Raw genomic sequence first — 24987 nt, forward strand, 5'->3', positions numbered from 1 at the left:
ATTTAAACCTGCAGCCAAAGGAAAACTCCCTCGATAATTACATTGAGGTGACGTCAGTGATCTCGTTTAGGTTACAGACGTCACTGCAACGTAAGTACGACGCCGATCCGAAATCGATTAAACATTCATTATATAGTTAGTATTTCCGCAAAAAATAGCGGATATTTTTCTTAGGAACATAAAAAGAATATGACGAAAATTTTATCTCAATCGGTCAAAAATTACAGGAGTTGTATGGAATACACACCTACAAACAACGGCAATTGTATTAGTAATATCGGCCTATAATCAACCTGTAAATATAAAATGTAATAAATTAGTTTAGAGAATAATTTAAATATTAATTTATAAGTTTTATTTGTACGTGTTACCTTTAGCTCAGATTATTTAGTCTTATACTGTAGTTTTATATACATTAATTTAACAGTTCGGGTTATTCTTACATACCTAAACGTAGACTTCATGACGTCATAGAAGGGGTGTGTGAGCTAAACAAAATACGTAGAATATTCGGGTAGTGTGTTATTTTTGTGATAATTATTCAAATTGATTTCTTTTTGTAGTTTAGAAAATTTATTTTACTCTAGTAATTATTTTCCCTCTTGCTATATACAGCAGAGAGAAAATGTGGTGATCGATCAAAAAATGAATTTCCAAGTTTTTTACTTTTTTTTACCTCGGGACTTTGAAACGTCGAGTTAATATTAAACAAAACAAATAAAAAAACAAAAAAAAATCGGAGATTTGACTGTGTGTGTGTGTGGTGAAGGGCGCGCGATTTTGTTCACCCTGTTTGAAGCTTAATAACTCTTGTGCTCATTGTCGAAAATTTCAGAAATTTTGCAGGGAGGTTTCTATGTTACGGAGATTAATGCTATTAAATTTTGGTGGTTAATCGAGGTGGGAAGATAAACCTTAATCGTGTGTCATATCTTGAGTAAGGGTCACGAATAATGACGATTTTACTCGTTATTAGCATTTCGAATTTTTTAATTAAACCTAGCCTACCCTTAAAAAAGTTTTTTATGCCATTTTATAATAATTAGAAGTATAAAAAGTTATTTTTAATAAAATATCGTAACAGATGGCGCTACCAAATGTTTCCGAAACTCGTTGCAGGACTTTTTCATCGCTCAAGTGATATTTCATTGTTCTTTGAAAAAAAATTAAACTTTTGAAAAAATTATTTTCCAAGTTTGCAAAAAATAATTAGATGTGTAAACATCGTATTACTTATTTTAATCATATTCATTGAAACACGAGTATATAATTGAATGATAATACATAATAATGACTTATATAAGTTGTAGAAGAAACTCCCAATTTTACAACTATTTAGTAATTGTATTAAGTATAAAACATTTATAAAATATTGTATAACTTATTACATACAAATGTTTCATTCTTAAATCCGAATTATTGTTACGATAAATTTCGATCAGTACCCAAGAGAAATAATTTAAATAACAAAATGGAAATTTAAATTTCAAAAATCGTTAGTATCAAGCAGTTAGATTAATTAACTTGGTACATCTTTCGATTACACGGAATTTTTTTAGCAGTTTTAAATATTATTGATAGAAAAGTTATGCAACTCGTTGCTACATTTTATTTTCTATTTTAAAACAAAATTTAACAGTTTTTAAACTGTTTATTAAAAACTTTCAACTTGACTCTAACTCGTTACATCCAATTTAAGATGCATTGTCATTTAATTCGAATGAAACTTTGTCTTTATACAAAATAAGTTAAAGTCATTTATTTTCCTTATTTTAAATATTGAAATAATTTTTCCGAGAAAATATACAAGTTTAAAATAAGAATAACAATTTTAGGCAAATTTCTTAGTTTTTAAATGTTTAAGATTCTATCATTTCTTTTGATACAGTAGAGACTCGTAATCGGAACCCCGGTAATCGGAATCGCCGGTAATCCGCACGATTTTCAGTCGGACTGTGTCGTGCTGAATCGAACGTTTTTGATACTAAATTTACTTCTAAAGTATAATTTTCATGTTTTTATATTCTTCAATATATTTATTTTGATTGTACAAAATGCAGAAATAATTTTTAACGATACGATAGCCTCGATTATTATTATAAAAATTTTCGTTAGGCTTAAAATCGACGAAAATTCAACACGAAGCGACACGCAATGGAGAAAAATTCAACACGAAGCGACACGCAACGGAGAAAAATTTGAACATCGGACAGGTTAATATATTTTTTCGTACATAATCCGTAATCGGAACAAATCCCTAATCTGAACAACCCCAGTTCCCAATTGATTCCGATTTTCGGTTCACTACTGTATTTATTTTTTAATTGTCATTTTACATTTTTTTTTTTTCGTAATTCATTTCGAAATATGCAGTAACTCAAAGTCATTTGGCAAATGAAGGAACAAATGTAATAAGAACTTTCAATTTCTGGATATATATTTATATAATATATAAATCTGTTTTATTATTTCGTGTATAAGAACAACAAGTATTATAACAAATTTATTTTACTTAAGAATTCATCTTAGAATAGAAAAGTAGAAAAACAAAATTACGTAAAAATGGTGATGGAACAGATCACATTTACTTCAATTTAAAATTTAGTTATTAAAATATTCAATCTTTTAGTATATCTTGTTGGATTGTCTTTTCTTTTCAATCCAGCTTTCAACCAGTTTGGCAGTGATTGTCCATTAATAGGATTTCTGTGGTGTTCACAAATTTTCTGATCATTGTTGTTCCAACGTACTTTTCAGTTCATTTATAGTTGTAATTTTTGAGTCTTCGATCTTTTCATCTAATTTCTTTTATAAATATCCGATTACATTTCGGTTTATAGTTTGTCTGTGACTCATTCATTTTTTGCCAACAGTAAACAGCCACTTTACAAAACCCGTGTTTTGGATGATTTACATGATGAAAATGTAAGATATTCGAGATCCGTAGTTTTCCAGCGGAAGTTTTTACATTTTCTAATGAAATGTATTTACATTCTTCATGCATATTTTCATCATTAAACACATATCTTCTAACTCTTCTATCTACATAGGTCGACATCCACGCCCATACAATAACACTTCTTTCTACATGTTTAAGAGAAAGCTTGTGCCAATTGTTATTATGTTTACAGTTCGACCAACAGAGCCGAAGATGTTAAATTTGCAGTCGACTAAAAATATTACAAACTTGAAGTCAGGGCCGGATTAACCAATCCAGGGGCCCTGGGCACAAATTCGGTGGGGGTCCCCCCTTTAAGAGTACGCAAATTTGATGATTTAGAAAGTTTACACAAAATACTGTACTTTCAATTAGATTTGAACTAGGAAGTTGTAAATTTCATTTAAAAATAAGATTATTGTAAACATACATATATTTTATAGCGTAAAACTAATTATTTAAATTTAACTGAAAAATACCTATCTGAAATTTTTTCCCGAAATTTTCCGATGTTTCATAGGTTTTTTTCCGGGTTTGGTTTTCTCTGCCTGTTGCCCTCATGATCAGGCCACACTACGCTGTCGCGGTAATAGAAAAAAATTATGTTTAAATATAATTTTTTTTTAGTTTTGTGGGGGCCCTGGGCACAGGCCCCAAATGACCTTATGTAAATCCGGCCCTGCTTGAAGTAACAGTTTTATTCCAATTTAGAGTTATTTTTGCCCACCATTTACATTCTGTGTAGGTATTTTTCGTATAGATATCTTTTAAAAACAATTTTCAAAAAATTTACGAATGACGCATCATCACAAAAAAGTCAAAATTTCCAAAATAGATTTCTGAAAAATTTATTGTTATTTTTGTAAATGCGTAAACTGTTCATCTGTAAAAGTCGAATAATTTAGAAATAGAATATGCATATTTTAAAAAATTTAGGGTAGAAAATAGAAATTTTATTCACTGTACAATATACATTGAAAATGAATTGTTCTGATATTTCAGATCGTTTTATTTTATTTATTTATTTTTTATTTAGCTGATCTTCATCCTGAAAATATAGAAAACAGAAAGTAATAAAGAGAAGAACGAAATTCAATTTTCGGAAGAATGAAATCAATGATTTACTCTTAAGAATTTGTATTTTACACGTTCCAACATTACGAGTTCCTCTTAGGATAACGATTCATGAGGGAAGTATACGTAATACAAGGCTTTTAAAAATACAATATTCTTATCATCTGAATCTAACATATTACATAAGTTTACATTTAAGAATAAAAATGAATACGAATATGAATAATACATTTCAATGTTAAATTCATGTAAAATTAAATTTTATGCAATTAATTTCATGTATGTTGTTATTACTTTTAGACGTTCTTTGGATGAAACATTGAATGAAGTTTTGAAGAAAATGTTGTGCAAGATTATAACAAAATTGTGTATTAGATACACTGCTTTATTTACATCAGTGCTCTTCGTTTAAAAATATAAAAGAAGCCGGAGATCCACTGCAAGGATATAAAAAGAATTGATGAAGATATAAATACACGTGGACAATGTTTTACAGAAATTGTTTACTTTAATGTCATCCCTGATTAGCTGTTGTTGAAAATATTAGTAACATGATATATTTATGGTCGAACTTTGTTATCTCTAAAATTACTGTTTTGTGTTTTTATGAAGAAATTCGCCTTTAGATATAAAACAATTATTATTTAATTTACTATTATTATTGATTTTAATTATTGTTATTATTTAAGAAACTTTCTGTTATATTGATACATGGAAAAAATATTATTTAAAAACAATTTTTTTAATTGCAGGAAAAAAGAACGAAAAGAAATTTTCATGTAAACATTGTAAAAGAAATTTCGAAACTAAACAAAATTTGCAAACTCATGAAGGAATCCATACAGGAGAAAAGCTTTACAGTTGTGACGAGTGTAAAAAGAAGTTTTCACGAAAGTTTGACTTAATTCGACACTTTCGGGTCCACACTGGAGAAAAGCCTTACACTTGTGACGAGTGTAAAAAGAAGTTTTCACATAAGTCCGCCTTAATTAAACACCTTCGGGTCCACACTGGAGAAAAGCCTTACACTTGTGACGAGTGTAAAAAGAAGTTTTCACGAAAGGAGCACTTAATTCAACACCTTCGGGTCCACACTGGAGAAAAGCCTTACACTTGTGACGAGTGTAAACAGAAGTTTTCACAAAAGTCCGACTTAATTAAACACCTTCGGGTCCACACTGGAGAAAAGCCTTACACTTGTGACGAGTGTAAAAAGAAGTTTTCACGAAAGGAGCACTTAATTCAACACCTTCGGGTCCACACTGGAGAAAAGCCTTACACTTGTGACGAGTGTAAACAGAAGTTTTCACGAAAGTCCGACTTAATTCAACACCTTCGGGTCCACACTGGAGAAAAGCCTTACACTTGTGACGAGTGTAAAAAGAAGTTTTCACATAAGTCCGCCTTAATTAAACACCTTCGGGTCCACACTGGAGAAAAGCCTTACACTTGTGACGAGTGTAAAAAGAAGTTTTCACGAAAGGAGCACTTAATTCAACACCTTCGGGTCCACACTGGAGAAAAGCCTTACACTTGTGACGAGTGTAAACAGAAGTTTTCACGAAAGTCCGACTTAATTCAACACCTTCGGGTCCACACTGGAGAAAAGCCTTACACTTGTGACGAGTGTAAAAAGAAGTTTTCAGTTAGGTCAAACTTAATTGCACACCTTCGGGTCCACACTGGAGAAAAGCCTTACAGTTGTGACGAGTGTAAAAAGAAGTTTAGAACTAAACAAAATTTGCATACTCATAAAAAAATTCATACAGAAGAGAAGCCTTACATTTGTGAGGAGTGTAAACAGAAGTTTACAACTAAACAAAATTTGCAAACTCATGGAAGAATCCACACAGGAGAAAAGCCTTACACTTGTGACAAGTGTAAGAAAAAGTTTTCACGAAAGGAGCACTTAATTCAACACCTTCGGGTCCACACTGGAGAAAAGCCTTACACTTGTGACGAGTGTAAACAGAAGTTTACAACTAAACAAAGTTTGCAAACTCATGAAAGAATCCATACAGGAGAAAAGCCTTACACTTGTGACGAGTGTAAAAAGAAGTTTACAGACAAGTCAAACTTAATTAGACACCTTCAGATCCACAACAGACGAAAGCTATATGAATGTTAATTATATCCAGCTAAATTCATTCTAAATCATGATCTAAAATTACATTAGAATATATACATTTTGAAAGTTTGAACTTGAATTTATTTATTTTTTCTTTTGATGTATAATGATCGAAATATGTAAGCAAAATTGGTTATAAATTAAAATGATGTTCTTCTAATATTCGAAAAGTTTCAACTAAAAAACATTACAATATTCAATATATAATTAAAATGTCTTTATGTAAAACTTTCTCGAATAAAAAGTCGTTCCATCGATACTTGCCAGTATTAATTATAGGGTAGTTGTACCAGTAAATGATTAATCAACTTGATAAGGAAATTTGAATATAATTACTAAACAGACATTTAACGTAAGTACAGTGAAACTCGGTATACGTCTCCTTTATAATACGTCCTGTTTGGACGAAACAAATTTTGCTCAGTATACGACGTAATTTAATTATATGCGCCATCTACGAATGAACAAGTAGCACTATCGGTGTACTAGACCAGATTAGACGTTCGCGGTGCCACGGTTTATAACTTTGTTAAATTTCTTCTGATTTTAATTTGTAATAAAATTTTTATTGTTTTTAGTAATCATGAATTGCAAAAAGGCAAATGAAAAGCAACAGAAAACTAAAAAAATGACTAGAATCACAACGGAACTGAAAAAAGAGATTGTTGAGAAATATGAAAGTGGCATGGGTGTCGAGATTTAACTGTTGCATACCGTATTCCGAGAACGACGATATTGACAATCGTAAAAAATAAAGACATTATTAAATCTGCTAACGTTGCGAAAGGGGTTAAATCAATTTCTAAACAGATGATTAGTGTTCTATAATCACTTGGCACAATTTACTTCTTTATTTTAGTATCGGTAACCCTGTACGTAATCTTGATTTCGAGTGAAAGGTGCCGTTTCTGTTTTCTCAAATTTTTCTGCCATTTAATTATTATTATTGTCGCTATTGCGCTTATAGAACAAATATAAAAAATACGACACGGTTTCAAAAAATGGCAGATTATTAGTATTAAGGAGAGTTTGATTTGATTTGATTTTGATTTAATGATTTAAATAATATAATACAATATACTGTAATAACTTTAAAAATCTATAATAAAATTTATTTTTTTATTAATGTGCTCAGTGTTTAAATTATTTTACAACCCCATTAATATACCATATCAAGAGGGGGTTTTTTACATGAGAACGGATTAATCAGTGGCGTGCCGTCATTGGAAGCGATGGAAGCGCCGCTTCCACCTTCCAATGACCTTCCCTTGTATTTTATAAAATATAAATTTTCATATTTTAACGTACTTTGAATTAATTAAAATTAATATTTTATTATAACTGCAGACGGCCGGATGGCCGAGCGGTAGGGGTGGCGGCCTGCCGCTCTGGGGGGCCCGGGATCGAGTCCGGACGGGTCGAGTGGTCCCCAGGAGTTTTTCGGGGGGTGGTCCGTTCGGATGTGTCGGGCCCCGTCCCTCACCGCCCGGTCGCCCCATTGTGGGCCTGGCCGAACCCATAATGGGCCTACTAAAGGAGGCCCTCTTAGTGCCCACAGGGCGGAAAGAGTTAAAAAAAAAAAAAATAAATAAAAATTATAACTGCATTATGTATCTTTTACAAATTTCTATACTACATGTGAAAAAAAATGATAAGATTGCTATTGTATATTCGAATAATTCGGTGGCGGAAGGAATGTCGAAACCGGGTCAGTTTCTAATCAGCCAGATTATATAGGTATTAGCACATGCGGTTTACAGAGCACCAACCTCACCCGGTTTAGCTGGTAGAAGCGACACACGCGTACGGAGTCCAACTTTATATCCCGGAGCGGTTGTGGGCTGTTAGCCACCTGCCTGTCAACTTCCAAGCAGCCAGATTATAGGCATTGGCGCATGCGCTTTACATAGCACCAACGTCACGGTTTAGCTGGTAGAAGCGACACACGCGTAAAGAGTCCGCGACTTTATATCCCGGAGCGGTTATGGGCTGTTAGCCGCCTGCTAGATATTCGGCCACCCTCGCCCGATTATGTGAATCATGAGCAGACTAGATCAACGGCAGGCAACCCCCGGCCCGCGGGCCAGCTACGGCTGGCGAAAAGTTTCTATCCGGCCCGCGAGATCTTTAATAGATTATTAAATTGGAAAAATAACTAATTAATTCTCCAATTCTTTGTAATTTTCGAAAACGATAAGAGAAATAAATGTAGTAATTAACTTTTTATTTATTTATTTCATATTTGCAGACTTAAAAAATTACGAGTCACAAGAAGGCGTCAATTAACTACTACGGCGCGGAAAAAAACGTAAAATTTATTCTGGCCCGTGTTATAAAAAGGGTTGCCCACCCTAGACTAGATTTATAACAACCCAACCGATAGGAGTTTACTAGCACGTTTTTATGATAGTTCTGTACAGTTGACAGGAGTTTAAAAAAACTCCATTAAAATATTTGATATATTTATTCTGCGTTTATTCCGCTCTCCCATCTTATATTACTTACGGATTTCAATGTTAAACCGGTGATATTACGATTTAGTATGTCCCATCTGTAAGGGGATGCAGAAAAAACGTGTACAATTCTAGTACAGTGTTAAAAATTAACTGTTACTTTGGCAGCATCATTTACAACCAAATTTAATGAATGAGACGTACTGTACAATGGTACAAAAAAAGCTCTAGAATTTATTTTCCTTAAATTTACGATTTATATATCCGTTGTCATAAAAATTTGTCTTTCCACTGTTTTCCCGAGACTACAGATATTAAGGTACAAAGTAACCGGTTTCAACTTATTTCTACTTAAGAAGTGACTAAATAATTAAGAGATTAGGGAATGGGGACATAAATAAAACCCTGTTGAAAGAGCCAGAATTTTACTTCAACAAAAGCTTAACAGAACCAATCACTCGCTCAGTACAGTGGGAAACTGATTTCCGTGTACACCTGGTATTAAAACGAATTAGTTAGAAAACAAATGACTATTAAGTTTAACATAGATTTTTACAGCTACGGTGAGAAACGTTTAAAATTTACAACAGCCCTGTGGCGTCCTTTGAGATATACTAGTGATGCGACAAAAGAGGCATTTGACATTGGCCGGTATCGGCACCCTCGGGATTTGGCACGCACACACTCACTACACACCTACCTGGACCGTCACTAGTTCCATCCATTAGCTACTCGTATGAAGATATTTGACTAAGTGGATTGTTTTAAGATTTAAAAAGTAAAGAATATTTTATGTTATTTTTATGTACGTTTCTTTACAAAGCTATATTTTAATTATAATTTTCTTTAAAAGTATATTAATACAATCGAACAATACATTGTACCAGGTATGTATATCCACCGCACATTTTATTTCACCGAGTAAGTTTTTATAATTTATTTTTAATTTTAGCCCTTATATCGTGTGTAAGTTCGCCGACCTTTAGGGGGGGGATCGTTAATCCCGCGACAGGATGGTCTAGGGTCGTTCGCGTGTGGGTGTGAGGGAGGTGACACAGACAATAAGTGTCTCACAAAGAAACCCGTTTATTTAAACATAAAACAACTCACACTATGCACAGATCGTTACAAAGGTAAACGTTCGAACGTTTTTGTGCCGATGTGTTTCCTATCGTCGCTCGATAGAAGGCCCCGGGGCAGCGGCTGGTGCAGCGACTCGTCGGTTGGCGTCGGCGGACCTTTCGATGGACACCTTGGAACACCTCTTGTCTCCCTTGAAACCTCTCGGAAAAAAGTCCCTTGTCCTTCCAATTCGGCGATTACTTCAATCTCTCTTTTTCGTATTGTTCATGTTGATTGGCTCCACGTCCTTCCTTTCTCTCTTCTCGATTGGTCCCTTTGGTCCCCTTTCTTCCTTTCTCTCTTCTCGATTGGTCCCCTCCACGTCCTTCCTTTCTCTCTTCTCGATTGGCTTCTTTGTTTTCATATATGAATTTTGTTTTTCACGTTACTACATCATAATAAAAAATATCAAAGACCAAAACAGCTTTCAATTCTCAACTACCGATGCCATTACCCTATAATATAAATTTAAAAAATCAAAAACACATTATTTGAATTTTAATATTTACTTAATATTCCACTCCAGCATTTATTTTAGATGACATGTATTGACTAGTGTGAAAATATTGAAATGATTATTAGTTTATTAATAAATATGTCAGTTCATTAAAGACATATAAAATTAAAAAACCATTTGATTATATATATATAAATAATTAAGATGAATATTTTGTATAAAGTATTTCTTGTATAATTATGAAATTATAAAGACGTAAGTTGTTGGTTAACTAAATATCTGATCAAAAATATGCTTTTTCCGAAATTCGTTAAAATTTTATTTTAAAAAATTAGTTTATTTTTACTTAAAATTTATTACTTTAAATAAATAAATTATTAATTCTTGCTGTATTCATTAGCATTAAGATGATTAAGGGGTAGGATTAACTATATACAGGGGTCCAACTCAAATTTTTGTTTTAAATTCCATGACATTCCCTGACCAACGTTGTACAAATTTTTCGACAGTATACAGTACATTGACAAAATAAAACAGCATACGACTTACTATGCAAATATGCTATTGCTTCTTTGACCTTTTAGTCAGTTAATTTTTCTAATTAACAGTTACATAATTTGTATAATGGCTGAATAATTAAAATTATATATAAAATGTTTTATTAATTAAATTAATCCACAACCATAAATCTATGTGGCTTTGAAAAAAAATAAAAAGCCATTATTTATTCATCCATGTACAAAAGTATATACAGTATTTACTAGCAGATAGGCCCGGCATTGCTCGGGCAAAAGTAACGATAGCGAAGATTAAGATTATTACGTTATACTCAACCTTTTCACAGAATGCAAGAATTTGGTTCCCCTGTTTCCAGACTAATTAGAGAATTTTTAGGTGGGTTTAAAAATATTTCGATTTCCCGCAAAAACGAAAAAAACTGCATCTGCGTCTTGCACGTCGCTTTCTCTTAACATTTCCATTGTTACGTAACACTTCCATTGTTGATGGAAGTGTTAAGACTTAATCCTGTCCCTCTCCCCCGTGGGGAGGAATTTCGAAAAATCCCTTCTTAGTGTGAGTACTTCGTGACATACCCTAACTGTGTACCAAATTTCAACTTTCAACTCCTAACCGTTTGGGCTCTGTGCTGATTATTATTATTATTATTATGTTGGGTTAAGTGAGATATACTCGGTTAACACCGGTTGCTGTGTACTATGCCAGACCAAAGTCAAGGCATAGTAACCAAAACAGAAATTAAAGAAGTGTATCAGTGTGTGTGGCTTCCCGCCACACACACATCGGGAAGCGTGATTGAAGGAGAACGACCAACCAAACTTTATTGTGTTCATGAATATCCTCACAATATGACATGTATTCAATATAGTGGCCTTCCGTAGTGTATTGTATGTGTTTCTATTCAATTGTAATGTGCCCAGGCTTTTGTGTAGTGTCTGTGGTATGACACCTGTAGAGGAGATAATGACAGGTACAATAAGCACCTTATCCATCTTCCACAGATGCCTTATTTCCTGGGCGAGTTCTGTGTACTTGCTAATTTTTCCAGTGCATGCGTTTTGTATATTGTGAGTGTTTGGAATGGATATGTCTATAATGTATGTGATTTTATTGTGTTTGTCAATGAGTGTGATGTCTGGTCTGTTGTGGTAAATTGTTTTATCTGTGATTATGGCTCTGTCGTAGTACATTTTGTGCGTGTTGTTTTCCAATAATGTCTGTGGAATGTATTTCTAGTATGGTTCGTGGATGTCTACTAATTTGTGTTTCTTTGCAAGCTCTTGCTGTATTATATTTGCTACTTGATTATGTCTGTGTAAATAATCTGTCTGTGCCAATGGCTGTGTAACCAGAGGTGATGTGTTGTATAGTTTCTGGCATAATGTGACATTTTCTGCATGTGTCATTTGTGAGTGTTGCATCTTTGAGTATGTGTTTTCTGTAGTTTTTAGTATTTATGACCTGATCCTGTATGGCAAACATGAATCCTTCCGTCTCCCCAAAGAGGCATCCCCGAGCTAACCAGCTGTTTGACGCAGTTTTGTCAACAAAATCCTGGGCCAGATCATAAGGATGCCTGCCATGGAGTGCCTTTCGAGCCCACGATTGCTTAATGGTGTCTATGCTTTTTATATGTTGTGTTGTGTCCATATGATGTGAGTGTAAGTTTAATGGTGTGTTATTTGAGTCTGCTAGAGTTACTGCTTTATGTAATTGTGATGTTTCTTGTTTTTTATAGAAAAACTCTCGTAGTGACTGTATTTGTTTGTAGTGAAGGTTAACTATGTCAATCAGGCCACGTCCGCCATCTTTACGTGGAAGGGTTAATCTTTCTGTGGCGGATTTAGGATGATGTTGTTTATGCTTAGTAAGTGTTGTTCTTGTTTTCTTTTGGAGTTGCTCAAGATCTGTGTGAGTCCAATGTATAACTCCAAAAGAATATGTGAGTACTGGGATGACATATGTGTTTATTGCTTTCACTGTGTGTTTTGCATTTAACTGTGTTCTGAAAATAGCATTTAACCTACTTTGGTATTCTTTAATTAATCTGTGCTTTATTTGTGTGTGTTCTGTTAGTTTGGCCTGTTGGAATCCTAAATACTTGTAGAACTCGCCCTCTTCCATGGATTCAATAACGTCTCCATTTCTAAGTGCAAAATCTTCTTTCTTCAGGATTCCTTTTTCTATGTGAAGTGTTTTGCATTTATCTAGGCCAAATTCCATTTGTATGTCCTTGGTGTATGAATGTGTGATTTGTAGGAGTTGATGAAGTTGTTTTTGTGTGGATGCATAAAGTTTTATGTCATCCATGTACATGAGATGTGACAGTGTAAACTGTGTTGTTTTTTCATGTCTGATATTGTAACCATATTGCGTGTTGTTTAACATGTTGGATAATGGATTCAGGGCTAAGCAGAACCAGAGAGGACTCAAGGAATCTCCTTGAAAAATTCCTCGCCTAATAAAAATTTGGTTTGTTTGTATGGAAGTGTTACTAACCCTGAGATGTAGTGTTGTTCTCCAGTGCTGCATAGTGTTTTGAAAGAATGCAATGAGTGATGGATGTATTTTGTACATGTGTAGGATATGTAGCAGCCAACTGTGTGGAACACTGTCGAATGCTTTTCTGTAGTCTATATATGCCATGTGTTCTGCAAGTAGTCTATATATGCCAAGTTTCTGTGTTGTTTGTGTGCTTGCTGTAGAATGACTGAATCTATGAGTAACTGTTCTTTGCATCCCCTGTGGTTTCTACGGCAACCTTTTTGTTGTTCCGTAAGAATGTCGTGTTCTTCAACGTGTTTGTATATTTTGTTTGCGATACCGGATGTCAATAATTTGTAGTGTGTTGGAAGACATGTAATTGGTCTGTATTGTGTGGTGTCTGTGGTATTGTTGTTTTTAGGTTTCATGTAGGTGATGCCCTGAGTAAGAAAATTTGGCATGTCTTGTGGATTGATGATGATGTGTGTTAGGTGTTAAGCTAGTTCCTGGTGCAGTGATGTAAACTTTCTGTACCAGAAATTGTGAATGTTGTCTACACCAGGTGTCTTCCAGTTGTGTGCTTCTGTTAACAGTGTATTGGAAATCATGTATGTTTATTTCAGCACAGGGCATAGTTGGTATGTTGTGCAAGTTTCTGTTCTCCTCCTCGATCCAGCCTGCATCAGCATTGTGCGTGACAGCACTGGAGCAAAGAGAAGACCAATATGTTGTGAGTTCTTCTTCTGTTGGTGTGCCACTGTGCTGTGTATCAGTGTTTGCTTTGTTATTAATTTGTCTGTAAAAGAGTTTTTCATTGTTTGTAAATAATTTATTTTGTTGTTTTCGTAGTGTACATGTTTTGTATCGTTTGAGTCTACGTGCTTTGGCAGCAAGTTTTTGTTTTAGTTTATCAATGTATTCTGTAATGCGTGTGTTGTGATGTTCATGTTTTGTGTGTGTTTTTATTTTCTTGACAATGTTTTTGAGCTGTTTCCTTAATTTGGGTGTTATGTTGTTTCTAGTGTATTGTGTCAGCCTGCCTAATTGCTGTCTAATGTCATTTATTTGTGTTTCTATTCTTCTCTGCCAGGCAGACTTGTGATAGAATTGTGTTTTCTGTGTATTTGTCTGTGATTGTACTTTCAGTCCATGGTGTGTCACTACTGTGACTGCCCCAGCACAAACTAATGTATGAATGTCTGCGAGTGTAGAAATTGAATGAATGTAGTGTGGTAGTAAGTGAGTGTTTACATAATTTAGTGTTTTTCCTACTTCCTTTGACGTGTTGATTTTTGCTATTCGTGGTCATTGTGTGGGATCTGTGCCTGTATATTTAGCGAGTGTTTCCTGAAATATAAGTGAGAGCGTATTAACTAAATCCATGTCTATGTTATCAGTGATGGAAGAGGAAGTGTCTGTAGTATCATTAGTGGTAATTGTTGTATGTGTGTTATTATCAATGCTTGTTACTGGATTATCCTGACAGGTTACATGATCTTCATTAATGTTAGGTGTTTCTGTCTGTCGATGTATTTGATCAGCAACCTGTTGTTTGATAAGTTCAAGTGTTGTTTGTGGAATAAGGTTGTTGTGTATAATTGTTCTTTTTTGATCAACAACCCTTTGTTCGGTGACAGTGAGATGAGGATACTGTTGTGTGAATCTATGGTGTAGTTGTTGTCTGTATGCTGTCATGTTTGTTTCAAGTTTTGTAATGGTGTAGTAAGTACGGATGATAAACTCGTTCATTTCTACTGTCCATTTCATCCGTTGGCGTGGTTTTCCAGCCTTTGTGGTCTGTGGATGCATTGCCACAGAAACACCAAAGCTCGGTTGGTTCCTCACATCTGTTGAGGGCATTGCAGTAGCCATGCTTGGGCCGGTGCTGCTTTCGCCACCAATAACCAAGGGAGACTGTGACCTATAGAGGGGGTGCACGTGACGTCACATGACTCCGCTCACATATACAGGCGCCATATTGGTTGCTGATTTCAGGTTACCCTGCTTGATCACTTTATTTCGTCAACGTGGAAGAAAAGAATTTTATTGGCTTTGCAGCCGATTTAAAAGGTAATGATTTGATAAAATATAAAGAGAAAACTTCTTTTATTGAATTGGATCCATAAGAAATGAAACAAACGAAATTTTCATCCAACGATTTAACCACGTGGCCAACTATAGAACATGGAAGCAGTAAATTATTTGTTTTAACAACTAACGTTGTCACACTGGATCAGATGAAGGCATACAAATCAGTCGATGCTCATAATGATTTAACAAGCGGATTTATTCATCGTGATATTTTATTTGTAAGGATTTAATTTTGCTTGTAGGAGAGGTACGTATCTTCATGTGAGACTTTCCATTACTCATAACATAACTACGTTAATATAAAGATGAATGTAATTTTATCTTTAGTCACATTTTAAGTTAAGTTGTATTTATAATTACCATTAAATTTTTTCTTTTGTCACTATGGTTTTGTGTTGCGCAAGTTGCTGTTATTAAGATTAAGTTAATTAGCCTAATAAATATGGCTATAATAAATTGGAGGGCTTATCACATCAGGACTGACTGGAGCAAAATAGACTAAATTTTTACAAAAATTAGCCTTTAATTAACCACAATCAAATTTTTAGTAGAATGCATTTTGGCACAAAAACTCCTCATCAGCCTACATACACCTATACAGTATAAACACAAATATCTATCAAGACAATCTTAACATAAATAGCAATTCCAGACTGGAATACATCCTGGAATCGGCTGATCAGGAGTTTTTGTGTAAAGGAGTTTCCAAATAATTTACTGTGTCTCCATGTTCTATAGTTGGCCACGTGGTTAAATCGTTGGATAAAAATCCATTTGTTTTATTTCTTATGGATCCAATTCAATAAAAGAAGTTTTCTCTTTATATTTTATCAAATCATTACCTTTTTAAATCGGCTGCAAAGCCAGTAAAATTCCTTTCTTCCACGTTGACGTAATAAAGTGATCAAGCATGGTAACGTGAAATCAGCAACCAATAAGGCGGACAATTGTTTTGTTGGGCGGAGCAATGACATTATATCACGTGACTGCACCCCCTCTATTTTTCGAACATGAGCCTCTGCCTGACCCACGAACGCGGACCTTGTTAACCCGGGCGACGTCCGAGCCAGTATCACACTTTGATCTAGTTATTACCATAATAAATATCCCCACAGAATGTGGGTGTGGTCACTCTTAGCTTCATTTCTCCCCATAGACCTTACTGGCATGGGTGTCCCTACCAAGAGCTTGTGCTCCAGCCTACATTGCCCTATGGATCAGTAAAATTACTGGGCTCTCCCACCACGACCAGGTAGTGACCACGGGAGAGTTATTATTATTATTATTATCAACTCGTCTCGATTATATACATAGATTGAATTTATCTCTTAAAATTGTATTGTGTCGTAGTATGATGACGTCAAAAGTAAATATAACGTGGTGTAAATGAAAGATCTACATACCGTACATATTTTTAAGTGTAAAACAACAGTTTAATATTCCCTAATATCAAAATAATATAAGTACCACATAAAGTGGAGTTTTTAAAAATAAAATAAATCTCCGCAAATGGACTTGTTAGCGTTTCATTTTTTAATGTACAGGTACTTAATAAAATACATTACGCTCGTTTACCCGCTCGCTACTATTTAGTAGCGGGTGTTTTAAACGCATTTTTTTTCACCTATCATACTTGATTTTATTATGTCCGGTTTAGTTTCCATGGTAATAGAGCATCATTCTTACATTTTTTGAATTTTATTTTAAACTTTTTCCGCCCTGTGGGCACTAAGAGGGCCTCTTTTAGCAAGCCCATTATGGGTTCGGCAAGGCCCACAATAGCGGGTCGGGTGGTGCGGGACGGGGTCCGACGTATGGTCGCGATTCTTTTTTCAGCGCTGCTCAATAGCTACACAGAAAAGCATTCTATTGATAAATGAAGCGCTATGATGTAGCGAACCTTTTCTAAACATTTGCTGCAAGAGGTCGCTGCAGCAAAGATCAAGCAGCTTTTATGGCAACACTGTTCGAAGTATGCCGTCCCAGATTACCATGCCCTCTGTGAGAATGCCATTTTTGTCTACGATTTCGCTTAGTGAGGTATGTATTATTGGTGTCTCGTTTTAAACAAAGGAAAATTTTGTTTTTATTATTTTATTTTATTTTATAATATTAATTCTATTTGTGATAATGAATTTATACGATATTATTTAATCATTTTATATTAATGATAACGATATTATTTAATCATTTTATATTAATTGAAATGTATTTTTTGACAAAATAATAAGTAAAACGTGACCGTTGTAGCGTGCCGCCATATTATAAAATGTCAAAGCGCTTTAGTTTTAGTTCCTTTTTGTTTTTTAGGGCATACATTTTGCATCTAGCGCTTTTAACTTAGTTTAACTGTAAATTTAGCTTCATTTTTCTAACGAAAGAGCAATTTCTTTTTATTTAACTTAACGCTCTATCCTCAAATTCGAGTTGATGACGTAATCGTTTTGTTCGCTCGACCTCGTTCACGAGCAGACCATGCTTTCGAGCTGACTGAAATCTTCGGACGGCAAATTCCATTTATTGAGCAGATAATATGCTGAAATAAATATAGATTTGCCTTGAGTAAGAACTCCGAATAAGGCAAAGAACGTTCTGGATTCTTTACTGGTAAGAATAAATGTGGATGTAAATGGATTGATCGAAAGTGTTAATGTTTTCAGATGAACCTTAAGAATTGGCAATTAAGTTTCCCGATTGTCCAGCTTTATATGAAAAGTTAGCAATTTTTTCCTTAAAGTTTAAAATGCTAGTAATTTTGTGTGGGACACTGGGCCAGATTCAAGCATTTCAAGGCCCTATGCTGAACTATATGTGAGGCCCCTTACCACCCCTTCACATTTTTAGAAGTCAATCATAAATGAAAAGAATTTGGTGTACTATAGATTACCACCTATGGAATTTCAAGACTGATTATATATTTGAACTTGGAACCGAGACGAGTTCAATGGTATCCTATTTTTAGACCGGAGATGAAAAATAAAAGTTATCATACTTTTTTAATGCTCTCATGAAGACAGCACTATAGTTGCTAGTACTGCTGTCTTGCGGTAAAGTCTGCAAACCATGACGTCGGACTACGGTCATCTCCAGGAGGGTTAAACATGTGATACGAGAGCGGAGAGAGCGACGCGACTTCCAATCATCGCGCGATTGCCATTTTGATTAATGTTACTTATGGCGGCCGTTCCCACTGTTCGTGCTCTCGACTGACCTCCCGGAGGGGAGCCGCTGGCAGGCTACCATGTGCTAAACATCTCTAGTTAATGATTCATGGTAGTTCTTGAACAAAGTAAAAAAGGGGGAAACGTCTAATTTTATTAAAGGCAATTTTAACGGCAAGCGATGCAACTCCCGATTGCGATAGCAAGGCCAACTTAGCGGAGAGTGACGCGACTTCCTATCATCATGTGATCGCTGGAAAAAAGTATGATAACTTTTTTATTGTTCGTCTCCGGTCCAAAAGTAGGGTATCGTTGAACTCTTCTCGGTCTCCTGAGTTCAGATATATACCCAAAGACCCGAAATTACATAGGTGGTAATCTATAGTATCCCCAAAGAATTAATGGTTAGACTGAAGCAAAAGATATCCAGCTAAACACAGGTCTAATATTAATGAATAGACATAGACCTATCTAGATGTAATTTGACACACTGAATCGATTGGTATTAAAAAAAAATTACTTACGATCAACCGGCTAAAAGTTACGAATAATTTTTTTATTTTTGCCTATTTGCTTAGTTTAAGAACAACTTTATTAAGAAACGTGCACGCACTCTCGATACTAACAAAACAAATTACTTTAATTTACCATAATACATTCCATCTATGAGAAAAGGCAACATTAAAAATGCTAAAGCGGTGTCGTTAGTGTGTGAATACGACAATTATGTAGGGACAACTGACATGGAGAAATTTTCCCTGACCGGCGGGGAACATGTTGATGTGTGATGTCACTTCCACAATTCCCTACCCACAGGTGTGCAGTAACAGAAATAGTTGATATGAAAATATAATTATATATTATTTAAAACAAGTAAAAATATACTGACAAATTTAATTTTTCACATGTTAGTTTTGTAACATCACTATCTCTTTATCCCCAGGTATCAGCTGCACCATCAGAACTGAAGCAGGAAGGAGAACACACTTATGCCTCGTGCCTCTCCTAAAATATGTGGATGAGCAGTCTGTAATTATTACAGATAGTGCTAGAGTGTATCAGGGTCTAGAAAAGTATGGGTTACGGAAGATTACACCGTTTGCCACAAAAAGTATTTTGTCCATCCTAAAAACAAAGACGTTCATACCAACACCATTGAACGTCACTAGTGATCCATTAAAAGCAATGTCAGAAGTTATAATTCTGAAATGGTGGATCAGTATTTAGGTGCATTTTTATATATTTTGAGAGGTATTTTAAAAATGAAGAAGAGAAATTTATCAATGATTTTGGATTTAGATTTAAAACATTCCTAGATCATATTAAACAAATATATCCAGGAATGGTAAAGGCAATTGCTGTCATCAGAATATGAACCTGTCTGTAAGATTCAAAAATTAAATGTATGTAATTTTGAGGAGTGTAAAGTAAAACTTAAAAATAATGTAGTTGCTAATAAAAAAACTAAAATATGAGGTTTATCTTAATAAAAATATAGAAAGTAATAAAGTTCATAATAAAAATCTACAAAGTAATTGGAGCAATATAAGAAAACAAGGAAGTAATACAGAAAACAACAAATTAAAAACTAATGCAAAAAATATTTTAGAAGTATTATTATGTGCTAGTACTTTAGCAACTGTATCAGCAATTCTCGAAAAATATGAAATTAGATGTATGATAAAATTACTGCGAAATGCTAGGATTAGTGCTTTTGATAAGGTGAAATATGAAATAGATTATCCTAGTTATAAGATAATACACTCCTTATTTTTTAAATGAATTTCATCCTGTTTATGTTTTAGGTGACAGTGATTGTTTTTATTCATCTGTGTCAGTTCTGTTTGGAGATAATACTTTTGTTGAATTATGCACACTTTATTATTTTTATAAAATATAAAAGCAGCATGCATGCACTGATTGAAATGAATCAAGTGCTGGTTGTGCAATAGCATTAGGTCAACCAATTTACATATATTTAGACATGAGGTGAGTATATTTTTTGTTTGTTTGTAAAAAAATTTTATTACAAAATTTGACTTCAATTTTCTTTTTTGTAGAAATTTTTTGAAGCCACTTGGAACTCGAGGCCCTAAGCAAAAAGGTAACATAGCTTACTTGTAAATGCAGTCCTGATGGGACAGATGTCAAAGCTAATGTTTTTTAACACAAAGCACAAATGTAGAGAGCACAAAGCATTGCTCATTTGTCTCTACAATACCACATGTCTCGCTAGCAATAATTGTTCTCTAATAAAATTTCTCGATAAACAACTACAAGCAGCATAGATCATTATATTGAACATTATATATGATTAATTTTATGTTCACTAAGGATACAAGCGATCCAGATAAAGTAGCCATTTTGTAAAAATGCAGCACCCTCTATAGTTCATGAGAAATTAAATGGTAAACAATTTACAAAAATGATACTCAAAGAATTAGTATATTATTTTTTAGCAACTTCAACCTCTAATAATTTTTTTATTTATAACATGATATCAATGATGCAGCTTTCCCTCAAATATTAGCTTCAGCCAAATACACTAATTATGTCTATCTTTTTTTGACACTTTTTTGTAGATTTTCATCCAATGGCAATAATTATAATTAATTATTTGAAGACATAGTCCTTTCCAAAAAGGACCGCCATTTATTAGCTCTGTGTTCCAGACAATACATTCTTGGCGGCTGACCTTTCTTTTTAGGCTACTGGCCACCAAAAAGTCCTTTAAAAACAAGAATACATCCAATTAAAAATACAAACATTTTTAATTGGATGCATTCTTGTTTTTAAAGGACTTTTTGGTGGCCAGTAGCCTAAAAAGAAAGGTCATAGGCCTAAAAAGAAACATCCAATTAAAAATACAAACATTTTTAATTGGATGTATTCTTGTTCCTTTTTTGGGAAGGACTATCTTCAAATAATTAACTTTTTTATTTTGTTAATATTTTTCTATTTGCAAATAAAACAACTATTCTGTTATTAAATATCTTTTAGTACTTAGAGAAATATAGCTTTCATTTTGATGTAATAAACATTTAAAATAAATAATGCAACATAGAGTATACAGTAAGTAAAAAACCACAAGGCTAAATATGGCAGATCAGTTTTTAGACTACTAATCTCTTACCTAAAAAGACAGGTGTTTTAATATTGAGGATAAAATAACACAGTAGTGCAGTAAAACTTAACTAACATGTCTCTGAAAGAAAATTGAAGTTTGACTTGTCCAAAATCTCTTGTATCATCATAAAATGCTCATTGTTCAGATATTTAGAGAGAGAAAAAACAATCTTACTAGGAAGTAAAGGTACGTTCATAAAGTCGAACAAGTTAAACGAGAATGATGTCATTGTTGTTATTATTTCGTTAGACTTTGTCTGATTCATTTATAACTAAATGGTTGTTTCTAAAATCAAAGATATGAATGTCGCTAGTACAGCCTTATCCAAAATATTTTTCTTAGATTGCTTTGGGTGGGCAGTTATTTCTATCATTTCACCTTTTAATTCACAGTTTAAACACTCAAGTAGATTTAGAAACATCGATATCATCAGGTGCCATTTTCTTAATGAAGTGAACTAACTCTTTCCTTCGTGAATGTTTGAAACGTCATCACCGCAGATCATGCGCACTGAGTGAGACTGCTATTTTTGACCGATTCATTACTAATGTATTTCACTCATTTGACTTTACGAATGTACCCCAAGTTTCTCTCAAATTTCAAGGTCATTGCACTTAAGCCTCCTCACTTGGCCACAGGTCTTTTTGACAGGGTGAAGGTACCATAAGGAGGCGGACAAAGGAATAAATTGTCCATCAGAAAATTTTTATATTCATTACAGCAAATGATGATAAATTCATGACGGTCTGCTGAAGATTTTTGTAGACTTTTATATTTATCTGATCATGAAAATATACTTTTGAGATTAAAAGAATTTTTTATAAGTTAAATTTAATAGAATTTTTGTTTTTTAGGACCAAAAAAAAGGATCAATGAAAGGATATCTCAATTACTGTGTTAGAGCATAATTGTATGAATGTCGGTTTGAAAAAATTTCATTTTAACAAAGAACTAAGATGGTTGTCACTTTGGTAAGTTTAAATATTATAACTAATCTAATTTTATTATATCAACTAGTAACTGAATGTTTTCCAATGTTTCTTTTTTTAAATGAATGATATTGAATCTTAAATTTGTCATATAGTTAATGCCAATTACACTAGAGAAAATGTTTAGATAATCTGCTTTCATGATCTCAAAGCTAGATAACATGCATATGCAAACATCACACCCCACTCTATATTGAAGACTAGACTTTTTGATTTATCATGTGGTTATAACAATAGCGAGGTTGCAGTCAAAGTTTTCATCTCTAAAACGTAAACATTGAGCACCAATAATCAACAAAAAACTTCTATATTCACTTTAGTTGTCATATCAGATAACTTGACACATCTTCACTTCCCCTTGGGGGGAGTGTCAGATAGATAACTTGGGGGGAGTGTCAGATAGATAGTTGTCATATCAGATAACTTGACACATCTTCACTTCCCCTCATTATACAGTTGTCTGCATAAGTCGACAGACTTATGCAGACAACTGTATAATGAGAACCAGTCCCTTGAGAAGGCAATCATGCTGGGGATGGTTGGCGTAAAATGAGCACGAGGCTGACCAAGGTCTCAGTGGCTCGACACAATCAAAAGTGACAGACTTATCTATAATGGAATTAAAGGAGGCTGCAGGATAGAGAGGCGTGGAGAGCTTTGATCCATTTAGTGACAGAGTCAGACGCGACTGAATGGATAAGATAGATTGATTTTGTTTTATAAATTTAATAATTTTTGTTTTTGTCGGTTTCATTCCATAACTATTGTAGTAAAAACAATTTTCTGTAGTTTTTTCCATAAAGAATGCAGATACCCAATGACTTCCAGGCTTATTTTTTTATCTAAATTAATTTATAATCATCTTATTGTTGGAATTAAACTTAAGTACCAAGAAACCATAAACTTTTCTGAAGAAAGTAATCACTTGTATGAGAATATTACTTTTTTTGACAAAATCACTACAAACGTGGCTGAAATATTTTAGTGTTGTGGAAAACAAGAATTAATGCTCCAGACTTGCATCTGAGTTTGGTTAATCTTCACTCTTCAATGTTTTTAAAACAAAGAAATGCTACTGCAAATAGAATAAACATATATCCAGCCATAATGGTCTTTCCTCTGTTAGGTAAATTCTGACTTTCTATATGAATGATTCCACTATAACAAACTGATATAAATAAATATAAGTGTAGGGAAAAATAGATAAAAAGCATTTTATTAATAGTTGTTGTTATAAATTATTACTTCCCCCATTTCACACATTGTAATAAGTGCTAACAAGACTGAAAACCAGGTTGTCATGTCAAAGGGGAGATTCAAACACAACTGCAGCAGTTGAGAACACATTTTTTGTCACGTAAAGATGCTAAAATATATTTTCACAGCAAATTAAATAGCTTATGCTATTTTATAGATCTAATAGACCTGTACTTTTCAAATTAGTCTAGATTTCAGCTAATTATTTAGCTGAAATTTAGCATCAGCCTCTATTGTTTGAGCTCAATTTCGTTGAAATCCATTCATGACTTCCCCTTGTGAGGGCTGAATCAAATTGAATTTTTGAAAATAACTTTCGAAAGTATATAACAATTTAGTTTTCATACATTAGAAACAAACAATTTTCCATGACTAATATTTCCTTGTTTCACTGTACTGTTTTGATTTTTCAAATGATGATATTGTGAGCATTGGGCAATGAAAACCTATGATTATATAAGTGCTAATTCTGAAAATTTAACAATAATAATAAAAAATAAGAATTAGATTTTTATTATATTGTAATAGATTTATCTTTTTACAGGGACTAAATAAGATGTTCAACTAGTGTGAGCTGTATTGTGACCTACCATCCCTATTCCAGTTTCATCATCAGTATCTAAACAGATATTGGGAAATAAAATTCTGAAACAGTGAAATACAACATGTTTTGGAATTGGTTTTTATATTGCCAACATTATTATTTTGCATCTTCACAGGCTAAAAAAATTAATGCATCAAAGTTTATTTTCAGTGTTAAATGCCAATTCTTAGGTGATTATAATTGAAGTTTGTGTATAATTTATTATATGTATGTTATTTGAAATACAAATTTCAAACAATAAAGTCAGTTGTGACATTTAATCAATAATAGTGAATTAATGTTTTCATTTCTTTTAGTAAAACTTCAAAATAAAAGTTTGATCAACATCAGTATTCAGTTTAGTGTTTATCATAAACTAATGTTAGAGAAACTTATGATTCCATGCTCTGCACTGATTTTATTAGCTTATGTAATTCTAAGAATGTTCTAAATCAGTAGAACATTTTTACAATACAAATACAAAAGATTATAAGTATTTATCATAACTTATATATTTGTTTCAACTGAAATCCTTCACAAATCTTAGTTTCATTTAAGTTTGATGTTTGGCCAATAAACCAAAAACATTTTAGGCCTATGGAAG

At 33.5% G+C, this 24987-nt stretch overlaps 1 protein-coding gene and 1 long non-coding RNA gene across 2 annotated transcripts in view; both read left to right on the plus strand.

The window, feature by feature from the left end:
- LOC136986505 (zinc finger protein 271-like) overlaps nucleotides 1–6186 on the plus strand; it is a 38797-nt gene extending 32611 nt beyond the window's left edge. Inside the window, exon 2 of the mRNA XM_067284057.1 lies at nucleotides 4765–6186. Coding sequence (XP_067140158.1) covers nucleotides 4765–6140 — 1376 coding nt within the window. The 3' untranslated portion in view covers nucleotides 6141–6186. The remainder of the gene's footprint in view (nucleotides 1–4764) is intronic.
- Nucleotides 6187–17295: 11109 nt separating this feature from the next.
- On the plus strand, nucleotides 17296–24671 carry LOC136986528 (uncharacterized). Its single transcript, XR_010882490.1, has 5 exons — nucleotides 17296–17306; nucleotides 19371–20416; nucleotides 20488–20531; nucleotides 22409–22525; nucleotides 24345–24671. It is a non-coding gene; the product is annotated as an uncharacterized lncRNA (long non-coding RNA).
- The last annotated feature ends 316 nt before the right edge of the window (nucleotides 24672–24987 follow it).

The sequence above is a fragment of the Centruroides vittatus genome, unplaced genomic scaffold, assembly GCF_030686945.1.
Source record: "Centruroides vittatus isolate TY-2023 unplaced genomic scaffold, ASM3068694v2 scaffold_1152, whole genome shotgun sequence".
Taxonomy (NCBI): domain Eukaryota; kingdom Metazoa; phylum Arthropoda; class Arachnida; order Scorpiones; family Buthidae; genus Centruroides; species Centruroides vittatus.